Source organism: Crocodylus porosus, unplaced genomic scaffold (assembly GCF_001723895.1).
Source record: "Crocodylus porosus isolate Cpor-Errol unplaced genomic scaffold, CroPor_comp1, whole genome shotgun sequence".
Lineage (NCBI taxonomy): Eukaryota > Metazoa > Chordata > Crocodylia > Crocodylidae > Crocodylus > Crocodylus porosus.
The window spans coordinates 197,089,941-197,101,299 of record NW_017728906.1 but is presented as its reverse complement, the minus strand read 5'-3'; the positions used below and the strand labels follow the sequence as shown (position 1 = coordinate 197,101,299).

Below are 11,359 nucleotides of genomic sequence, written 5' to 3'. Positions count from 1 at the left end.
GGTGCCCCCCCAGAATTAAGAGGCACCAGTCGCCCATGATTATGGCCACATGCGTGGAGCACCCTGAAGAGGGTAGTCTGGTCCCTGAGCCCCACCACTGACTCAAGTCAACAGCAGACTACAGGTCCTAGCAAGTAGCAGGTGGGAGAGGGGGGCACTGGGAGTGGTCACAGGGCACCACACTCAGCAACAAAAGGACCATTACTGGCTCATACTGCTACCACTGCCATGGCAACACCACGCATGCAGCAGGACGTGAGCACTGGAGCTGCTGCAGAGATGTTGGGCTGCTCATGGGTGGGGTAAGGCACCATGTGAGGGATGTTCTGCTCCACCAGGCATTGGGTGTCTTTGCAAAAGTGGCTTCTCCGCAGTGGCTGCAGGAGCTCAGCTGCATGGGGACCACCAGCACTGAGGCAGTGGTATGCTTTGGGGCTCCCAAAGTGCCTGGCACCTCTGTCCACATGAGGGGTCTGCCCCGCCTGTCCTGGACTGTAGCACAGGCTGTCCTGGGAGCAGGTAGGAGCTGTGAGGTCACTGCCTTCCTCATCAAGGGCCAGAGCAGGCAGGAGGTATGTGTGTATCTGTATGTGTTATACATGCAAAACAAATAAAAATGGTTTATTTATGTAAGTAGTTTAAAATGACTTGCACTTACTAAATATTGGTTATTGGATTGGCGCTGGCTGATATGGTTGTTTATTCATCAGCTCTCGGTATCAGCCAAGAAAATTTTTATAGTGCTCCCCTACTTAAATGTATCTTTAGCTGTATAGCTTATCAGAATGAGCTTGATACATTCTTATATCAATACACCTGGTTACATTAGCCTTTGTATTGCTTTCACTAATCTTTTACAAAAACTTTGCATTACATTCTCTGATAAACCTCTATTTTATTGTAAACAATTTCTTTTTTGACTGTTAAAAATCTTTGCTCGCATTCCTCCACATTCTTATTTTCATTAGCTCTGAACTGTGAAAGTTTAGGGTAACTTCATTATTTTTAAGGAGAGGCTGCCCTTTGAAAGCAGTTGAGATCCTTTTAATCTTTTCTTGAGCCTATCTGCACAGCATTATATTGAAGTTTCTGTTAGTAATTTCCATGCTGTGATGCCAAATGGTTAGGGAGAATGAGATATCGGAAGCTAATGATCAACAAAGGGCAGAAAGGAGGACTCGGGGCACTAACATTCATACAAAGGGTGGACTTAGTGTTTACGCTCACTAATTCAGACAGGAAAAATCAAAGGCAGCTTAAAATGATTTTTAAATAGAAGCTGTGAAAAGCAAACAAACCAAATGAAGGTGGACAAAAGCAGTAATAACTGAATGCTATAGCAGTCTGCAGAATCCTGTTTCAGTATTTTAACTTTTCAGTAGGATGGCCACTTACAAGAAAGATACTCATCAGACTATATTTACACATCCAGAAATGTTTCCCCTGATATAAGTAGAGTTATACTAAGACTGGGGCTAGCATGCATAATATAATTCATTTTTATTTATGTGCCAAATTCTGAAAAGCTTTGTGCATGTTCTTTTCCATTTTAGGTCAGTGGCAGGTGAAGGTGCCCAGTTCCTCTCCAGAGTGGCCCTGTGTTTGGGCTTACTGTCTTTAAGTGATACATCATTCAAATTTTATAGCTTTCTCCTACCGCTGTTATTGTCTAGTGATCTTACCACGCGATAATCTTAAAATTGCATAAATAAAATGTAGAGTATACGTTTAGCTCTGTGTGTGTGTGTGTGTGTGTGTGTGCTGTTACATGCGTAAGTTGTGTCCCATGCAGCCTGGGCACTTTCACTGTATTGAGGTTTTCATGGGACCTAATTTTATGGTTTATTATCCTAACCTTCTCCAAGATGAGCAGTCTAGCTCTCTACCTAGAGTCTTTCACTTTGGGCTTTTGCTTCCTTTGCCATTTGGCTAAACCTTTTTAGGGAAGCCAGAAAAAAACCCAAAGTACATTTATCTGTGGCAGCTGACGGTTCATTGTGTTGAGGTTCCGCAGTAGCAGTACTTTTAATTTAACTCAATTGTGAATGAGATTTGTTGTTAACTTTTCATAAAGTAGCACATAATAGTTAATATAGAGGGTTTGAAATCATTAGACAGAACAGAAGAACAGAGTAAAATTAATCTTTGATAACATTTCTTAAGTAAACAACAATTAGGACTGACAACATATAGTTCACACCGAGAATACAACCAAAGACATAGCATGGACCCTACTTACGAAGAAGACTGAGTGGTCAGAAAGGTTTTAGAAATTTCCCTGACTGGTGTATATAGAGATTTTTGCTTTTTTTAAAAAACATAAGACAAACTATCTAGTAAGATAGACTACTTGATTTAATTTATTGTCCTTAACTGATTTAAATATGGTATTTGCTAGAAATATATTAATGGAGTTAGACTATGCCTAGAACATATTCTTAAACTTCTACTAAAAGTTTTAATTTCATATCAGCATTAAACTAAGTTCTGTAATGCTGTTGAGTAGCAGTGTAACATGGCATAGCTTCCATTGTAGCATCAAGGCTTTACTTTTTATTTAATACCTCACTACCTAATAGCTCTCAAAAGTAGTACAGATAAAGCTAAACCCTTTTTTCTTGATGCTGTTGTTTGCTTGTTTTTTGCAGGAGGAAACCTCACAGGAGCAATATTTAATCCAGCATTGGCCTTTTCATTACATGCAAGATGTTTCCATGAAAAATTCTGGGAGTATTCACTAGTGTATTGGATAGCACCCCTTTTAGGTAAGTGTATTTTCAACCTCAATACTTTTATGCACTTGAAAAAAGGATTATGTAACATGACGTAGGACAGGCTGTCACTGCCCTTTTTCACAATCTAGTCATTTTTCATTTTAAGTTCAAATGCAAAAAGTTATATTAAATGTTGTGGCTGGAACATCATTCAAGTCAGGACACTCGAAATTGATTCCTTCTTGCAAATACAGGTCATATAGTATCGGGGGTTTTAATAGGGCGCATCTGCGTGTGCTATTAATGCACTGTAAGCTTACTGTGCAGTAAACTAATGTGCAGTAAACTTTCCCTGGGAGCATGTCTACACATGTACCTGTCAGGAGAAAATTTGCTCCCAACAGGAGCAGTTCAGTGCCAGGCTACTCATGCCCCACTCTGTTTCTCTACAGCAGGCAGAGGGGGAGTTCCAGGCTCCCCTGGGTACCAGCTCCAGCTGGCAGACTGTCATCACACTTGGGCTCTGGGGAGCAGGGAGAGCTGGTCCACCTCCAAAGCAGTTGTCTTTCAGCCCCACACCCCAGCTCTGGGCAGCTGCCTCCTGCCCACCTCCCACTCTGAGATCAGAGCGGAGGCTGGGACACCGTTGCCTGCCCTGGGCAGCTGCCTGTTCCCCAGTCCCTGCTTTGATCTTGGTGTGGTGTAATTTTGCTTATCTTATATATTCATTTCAAAGTATGTTTGCTACTTGGGTACTTTGAGCCCAATGATGAACTGTACCTTGCAGGTTTGATGTTACTTAGACAAATCTTGTCTACTTTGGCATGTCACCCTGGTTGACATAAATAAATACCCCAGTGATGCAAGGGTACATGTAAATCTTCTGAAGTATCCAGGATGCCACCCCATTCTAGCACCAGATCCATTATTGCTTTCAAAAGAAAGGTCTTCAGAGGTGTCCCAGACCTCTCTTGGCAGCCCAGAGGACTGAAACTAGGGTGTGCAGTGCATTGCAACCTCTGTTACCATAGACCTCATGCAGTGTCTCTGCTGTTAGTTGACCCTCAGTAATCAGTGTTTTAAATCACTGCTATGGTTAGGAGAAATATTACCTAAGAATTCAGGAGTCTTATCTGGCCCTAGATTAGGTGGCTAATCTGTGGCACAAGTGGCACAGGCAGCCTCTGTGTATGGCACCTGGTAGATATGAGAGGGGACAGGTAACACAGCAGCCAATAGGATGGGAAGCGGAAAACAGAGGAGGGGACTTGACAAGGAATATGGAGTAAGGAGCGGAAAGCAGAGCAGCAGATTGGACAAAGGAAAGGGATCAGAGTTGCACTTGGGGAGGGCACACCTCTAATCTGTGCCATGCCTGACAAAGAGGCTGTCCCCCACTGCCTTAGAAAATCAGCAGAGCCATATTGGGATTAAAATACTCAAATCCCACTGAGGGAACTACTTATGACCTTCTTTAAGCATTCTTTATTGTTGGAACAAAGAGCCTCGAGTCTGCCACAATTTTATGCAGGGTCATAGCTAGTCTGCTTAGAAAAGCAGTATGTAAAATGTCCAGGAGCGTGTGATTTTTGTTTTTATCCCAAACTGTTGCAGTCAATTTCCAGTGCGTCTGAAATTCTCAGCTGTAATCTTTGAATGACTTCTGATCATCCAGTGGAGGTTCAAGAAGGGGGTATCACAGCTTTGTTTGGAAACAAGGATGAAATATGAGCTCTTGTGTCTGTTTGCTGAACTGAATGTGATGGAGAAGACTTTGGCAGACATACAGCTTGCTGATGTACTTAAAATTGCAGAGTAGACTGATTTGGGGTAGAAGCCTTATTTGTGAAACTGATTTCGCAATAGGGCTGCAGTGTCAAATGGTATTGGAGGCCAATAGGATCAAGCACTTAGGGTCTGTGTATCATAGAGAAGAAAGGGCAAGAAAAGGGAGATGCTTTGTCAGTCTCCTCATAAAAGGGGTGTGAAAGCTTTTATTTTAGAGAAGGAACACAGGGTTTTTTTGGTGTCTTCATGCAACTAGCCTTGATGAATTTAATTGAGATCCCCTCAGGTACAACTGTCTTTGCTGAAGTTAACAAGGGAGGCTTGAGTGTCAAACCAGAGCCACCAATATCAAGGTTGAGAGCATGGAAGCACTTGGCACCAATGTGGCTAAGTGAGCCCCTAATGCCAAAACTCAGCAGGATAATGCAGATGCTGTGGCATAAGTAGGTCCTGGATACCTTGGTGCTCTGAGCGGATCAGGAGCAAAGGAACTGGAATTACTTTTCTGATGCCTGTAGCCTTAAGGCAGGGGTGGGCAAAATATGGCCTGCAGGCCAGATGCGGCCCGCAAGCCCATTCTATCCGGCCTATGGAGCCCCTTAAAAAAATGCAGAAAATTAATATTTCTCTGCCCTTGGTTCCTGTCAAAAATGACAGAAACCAGGGGTATTAGGACCCAGGGGAAGCCTGGTAAGCTCCAACAACAGTGGGGCCCGCCTGGCCCTGCCTATCAGCTAGAAGCCCCAGCTGGGGTTTCTGGGCTGGGAGCATGTGGCTGTCCTGGTGCAGGAAGCTCAGGTAAGTGTTGGGGGGCTCAAGGGGACCCCAGGCAGGGAAGGGGCGGGGAAGTGGCCCCTCCCCGCCCACGACTGGTGCCTCGCCCTGCAGCTGCTTGCAGCCCATGTGGCTACCTGTGCCCATTCCAGACAGCCCCATGCAGGCTGCTAGCGCCTGTAGCATGGGGCACCAGGCATGGGGTGGGGGAGGGGCTGCTTCCCCTGTGCTCAGCTTTTCCCCAGGCTCCTTCCCTTTGCAGAAAAAAGGGCCCCTTCGCCTGCCCCACAGCTGGCACCCTGCACTGCAGGCACTCGCAGCCCATGCAGGGCTGTCCGGAGCAGGCACAAGCAGGCTGCAAGCAGATGCAGCGCTAGGTGTGGGGCAGGGAGGGACTGCTTTCTCCCTCCCGCGCTCAGCACCACCTTGTATCCTGCCCCATTGCCAGGCTGGCAGTGGGGTGGGTTACAAGCTGGTGCTGAGCATGGGGAAAAGTGGCCCCTCACTCACCCCATGGCCAGCGCCCATGGCCCCGCGTGAGGCTGCCTGTGCCTGCTCCAGCAGCATGTGGGCTGCTAGTGGGCGAGGGGCCACTTTTTCCCATGCTTAGCACCAGCTTCTTCCCTGCTGGTGAGCAGGGGGTCAGAGCTGTGCGCTGCCCCCTACCTGTACCGTGGGGCTGGGGGGCACTGGGTGTGAGTGGGTGGGGAGCCAGTGGGAGCACAGGGCCCGCACCAGTGTCCTAGGGCCAGTGCTGGTGGGGCCCAGAGCAGGGTGGCAGGAGCACAGGGTCCAGCTGGCGGAAGCCCAGCCCGGCTCCACAGACCTCTGCCGGCTTGTGCCCCACTGGTGCTGGTCCTGGGACGTTGGTCCCAAGATGGTGACCAGGGGACGGGGCACCTGTCAAGGGGCGGGGCTACCCATGTGGCCCTCAACAGCCTGCCAAAATGGGGTAAGTGGCCCTCCGCCCAAAATAATTGCCTGCCTCTGCCTTAAGGAGATGGTGCTAATCAGTAGAGCCCTTCACTCGATGCCAAAACATTGAGTCACAAGTGAATCAAAGGTTTGTGGCACCCAACACCACGAGTATAATGCATTTTGTGAAATCTCAAGGCAAACATGGTTTCCTGCTTTTTTTTAAACAATACATTTGTCTGTCATTTTCTAAAATTCAGTATTCTCGTTAGTCTCCACTGTACCTTACACACTCCAACATTTTCTGGACACTTTTACTACTGTACATTTCTTAACCGTATTTACTGAAAGGTTGTATTGTCTTTTCAGGCACAGTATTTGTGGCCATTGTATGGGGTGAAATCCTTCATCTGATATTTTGAAAGACTTTAAAGTATGAGCACTGGAAACACATTAAAAAGAAACTCTCAAAAAGAAAAGTGAATTGCAGCCACACAATACGTAGACAGAAAACAGTGGATACCAGGCATTCAGGATACTGGTCACATTTGTCTCCTTTATTTATAGCCTTCTAAAATGTATTTTCAGACATTTTGTTCTGAGATATACTCCATAGGAGGACTCTAAATTGTGATGATGGGAAGAAAGAATAACACTGTCGGCCATTTCACATCTAAGCTGTATATATATGAAGAAAAGAAAAGTAACACTGCGAATGAATTTGTCCCCTTAATTTTAACCCTAAGTGCTACTTGCAGATATTTCATACAGAGTTCTGTAAAACTTCTGCAGGTAACCTGTGTATGTCTGCCAAACTGATCTGATTAGGTCTTTCTTCTTTCTACATAAAAATAGCCACAACAGGAATGGTGAGTTCTGAAAATTTAATTTTCAGGTGGCCTCTGCCTATTTTCCTTCTGAGATATGGCACATCTGAGGGAGAGGGAAATGAATATGACAGACACTGCTCACTAGAAAAATCCCACAGTTCGGTGTCAGAGGAGCCATATAAGAAGGTTGAGAATATACATATGGACATGCTTGAGGAATAAACTACTAGTAAGCAATGCCTTTTGTTGTTCTTCTGACAAATCTAACTTGTCCCGCCCCCTCACTGTAGTCTGTTAGGCAGATGCGCTCTCCCGCTAAACTATCAGTGAAATTCAGTGGATACACACACATCTTTCTGACAGAGACAAGTGGTAATCCAGTCACCCATCACAACTGCATTTTCATCTCTAGGTGTGGTGAACGTTTGAGAGCATTTATCCTGATGCAGATAAATGAGAATAGACAAGCACAATTTTGAATATAGAGTTCAGTTTTTAATGAAATACTGTAAAGCAGTATTTAACATAGAAATAACCTATTAAATTAAAAGTAGCTCATTAGGGCAAATCCTGCACAAGAATATATACCAATAACTTTAGATTTTGTGTCCACTTCTGAGTATCAAATCATTAATGCTCTCAAGTCTTACTGCCAGAGGCCTTTTTTCTTTTCTGAACCTGGAGTGTTCTGTAATGATTCTAGATAGAGAGGTCATTATTTCTTTGCTTAGTTTCAAAGAAAAATACTGAAGCTTAAGTGTACCTGGTACAACCCTTCAAATTGACTAAATGGGATCAAGAATGTGTCAAACACTGTGAATGGTAATCGCTATGTATTTTTGGAACGTAGTATCAATTACAACTCCTCGTATTCTAATACTGAAGCAGTCGGACAGAAACCTCCCAGGATACTTGCACTGTCAGGTTATGGTATGTAACGCTTAGCACAAACGTTAAAAAGATGCTGGACGAGTCATTATTGGGTACTTTATTGGTACTAGTGGATATTTTGCCTATGTCCAGGTGTTAATTTCCAGAACAAGTGTTGCCACAGAAATGCATTTTGCCTTTTTTCCCCCTTTAAGTGCCTCTCACACAATACTTTTGTATGCCTAGGATGTTAGAGATGGCTTATTTCAGCAACCGTCTTTCATCAGTCATCTCAGTTTAGTTTGTTCTGGATTTGAGATGAGCCAGTCAGTTTACTGATATGGTTGTATTAATAAAGCTAAAAACAAAATGTCATCTCCTGAATGTAGTCAGTCCATCCTGGAAATGTAGCAAACTGATGACTTCCAATTCTCTCACATGACAAGAGAGTACAGTTGAGCACAGCCAGGAAGACTGACATTTCAGTAAAAAACTATTCAGCAAGAGAGGTGTTAAAAACTGAACTTTGACTGATAGCCTGTATTCAGGCTTAGTCTTTCTCAAAATATTGGTGGTGTTTCAGTAACACTCATGTCTCCAGACATATTGCTGCCTAATTATATTTCTTGTAAGATTATACTTTGGTCTTCTCAAAGCAAGACCTTGTGAAACTACTACTCAGTCCTTTTTTTCCTACTTAAAGCAAAAAATTCTGCTAAAATGATGAAGATTATTTAGAGATTGAACTGTCAAATTGTCCATGTGGCAAAAAGCTGATTACCTCTGTCTTTAAAATGTAAAACTGTATGAAGAGAATGTGTTTTCTGAAGATCAAAATAAAATACTACAACCTTAATCACACACCTCACCTTTTTTTTTGCAGGAGAAACAGATCTGATGAAGTAGTGTTTTTACTGTAAAAAATATTGGGTACGAAATGTATTGAGCCTCAGCTCTCAAATGGAACAATACTATTAACCTGTTTAGCAAACTTTTAATGCAATAAGACCGCAGTTCACATGCATGTTTCTGTATTGAGACATTTAAAAACACAAAATAGTCTGTTCCTCACTACTAGGTGATGAAGGGAGCCATCATTACTCTAATATTAACCAGCAATCCGCTCCTGTAGTGATCAGGGTTGCTGTAAGAACCTTGCCCTGGGCTAAGCTCTTCACAACAATCCTGCAATTACTTTTTAGATCTGTGACTTTTTTCAGGCTTTTCCAAAGCAAGAACATGGAAGATCTCTTTCAGGAGATGGTGCTTGATGCCCAGTACCTAGCCGGGTTGTGGGTCCCAGGACTGTAGGGTGAGGCTATAAATTTATGCTGGAGGTTTAATGGAGTCTGGTCTCACTCCTTTCTGGTCCAGGGGATAAGAGACCTGCATAGGAAGCACTTCCTAAGAACATAAAATTCTCTCAAACAGTACAGACATTCAACATGTCCACTGACTATAGACACTACCATAGGACGGACACTGTTTTAATCCCAGGGACTGGGGAGAAGCCATAATGTCAGTTCAGCCATAATGGGGAGAAGCCATAATGTCAGTAAGGTGCAGGATTTCTCTCTCTTGACCGTGAGGTAAGGGAGAAGCAAGGAAGATAAAAGGGAAAAATAGCCCCTAACGTTGGGCCTTTTTGTCTAGCCACCAATGCTGGAAAAATGACAAAGCTTCAACAGAAAGAAAAGGGGAGAAAAAAAAAGAAAGAAAAACCTCCCCCCCTTTATGGAAATGGCAAAATAAATAAGAGGAACACAAAGTCTCTCTTCTAAAATGACTTTAAGGAGTTAGCTTGTATTTTTGTGGTCTGCAAATTGGAGAGCAAGGTGGTCAAGCAGTATGGAGCAGGATGTGCACCCCTCCCTTTACACCCTTAGCACAGAACACAAGGAGCAGTGAGACCACGGCTTACCTACTGTGTGGCTACTGCTATAACAGAAGGCTTGAATGCTGGAGGCGCAGGCACACCCGCAATGAGGATGTACGTCTGGGCAAGTGGTAGAGAACAGGGATGCTTCTAGGATTTAAGGACACCCTGATCCCAGTAACAAGCTTGACATGTTACGTTCCAACATGGATCCTTGGGCTGGGCCTATGAAGTTCCATTCCCCGTTCTGCCACTGTGGCTTTTGGACAAGCAGATTATTTTTCTGTGCCTGTTTCCCTTCTTACTGTGTTGGTCTTTCCATTTTGACATCTTCAAGCTATGGTCTGTATTACTATTTTCGCAGAGTCTCTCACTATGACCCTACTCTCTAGGGGCACCCATAGGTGCTACCCTACTATGTAGCATATACACATGTGGATAAAATTGAAACGTATACTTAAGCCTTTTGTGTTTGAGGTCAGCAAATAAAAGGGAAAGCTGGGTGGGCTGGCTTTTCAATTTGACTACTTAGAAGGAAATTCAAATTTAGCCGGCAAAGTCGGGGCCTAAAAGTAGCTCCTGTTTTTGCTGAAGTTAACATTACTTAGCTAGTTAGTCTGCCCGAGTCAAGAAATACCTGTACAGATGTTCATGCCTCTCTCCAGGGACATGATATGGAAAAGTTCCCACTTCCCCTCCTACATAGATGAACACGTGTGTGTGGACACATGCACCCAAACATATGTTGCAATCCCGGACAGTGTCATGCAGCACTTGGCTCTCCTATAATTGATGTGCCCATAGCTGCCCATCTAACATTCCTTAAAACAGGATTTTTTAAAAGCTTTTTTACATCAAAGATACAGGAACACTATAGTTCACACACAACCACACCACTGTGCTTTGACTGGCACATCACGACGAGAGACATGCTGGGATGGGATGGGCTCCACCCTTCCCCTAAAGGTAAGCGTGTGTTCTCTTCTAGGTTGGCGGACCTCCTCCGGCAGGCTTTAAACTAGGCTCGCCGGGGGAAGGGGACGATGAGGGCGGAGGAAACATCAGACTGCCAGACCAAACAGCACCCACAACTACAGCCCACCCAGACCGAGCGAAGCGAATAAACAGGTAAGAGATAGGGGCCAGGGTAACGCTGGGACTAGGGGGTCAGTACACACACCCACAGGAGGCCTCAAATGCCTCTACACAAACGCTCGTAGTATGGGCAACAAACAGGAGGAACTCACCCTCCTGCTGGCTGACACCAGCCCGGGCATAGTGGGGATTACAGAAACGTGGTGGGACACAACGCATGATTGGGCGGTGAATGTCAAGGGCTATAGGCTGTACAGGAGGGACAGGATAGGGAAGAGGTGGGGGCGTGGCACTCTATATTAAGGAGGAATACACATCCTCGTTAATTAGCAAGGAGTCGGGAGGAGCACTTTGAAGTGCTTTGGGTTAGAGTACAAGGCAGTCGAGGGGAAAGAGGCTTAACAAAGGGAAAGAGAGTCTACTACAGACCTCCCAACCAGGGAGAAGAGCTTGACCAGGAATTCTTGGGTCAGCTCACAGAGGTAGTGAAGGCTAAG

General features: G+C 44.5%; 1 protein-coding gene across 1 annotated transcript in view; it reads left to right on the top strand.

Moving 5' to 3' along the window:
• The window catches only part of AQP11 (aquaporin 11), a 14,590-nt gene extending 6,562 nt beyond the window's left edge, over positions 1-8,028 (top strand). Inside the window, exons 2-3 of the mRNA XM_019530439.1 lie at positions 2,649-2,765; positions 6,561-8,028. Coding sequence (XP_019385984.1) covers positions 2,649-2,765; positions 6,561-6,613 — 170 coding nt within the window. The 3' untranslated portion in view covers positions 6,614-8,028. The remainder of the gene's footprint in view (positions 1-2,648; positions 2,766-6,560) is intronic.
• Positions 8,029-11,359: the final 3,331 nt, after the last annotated feature.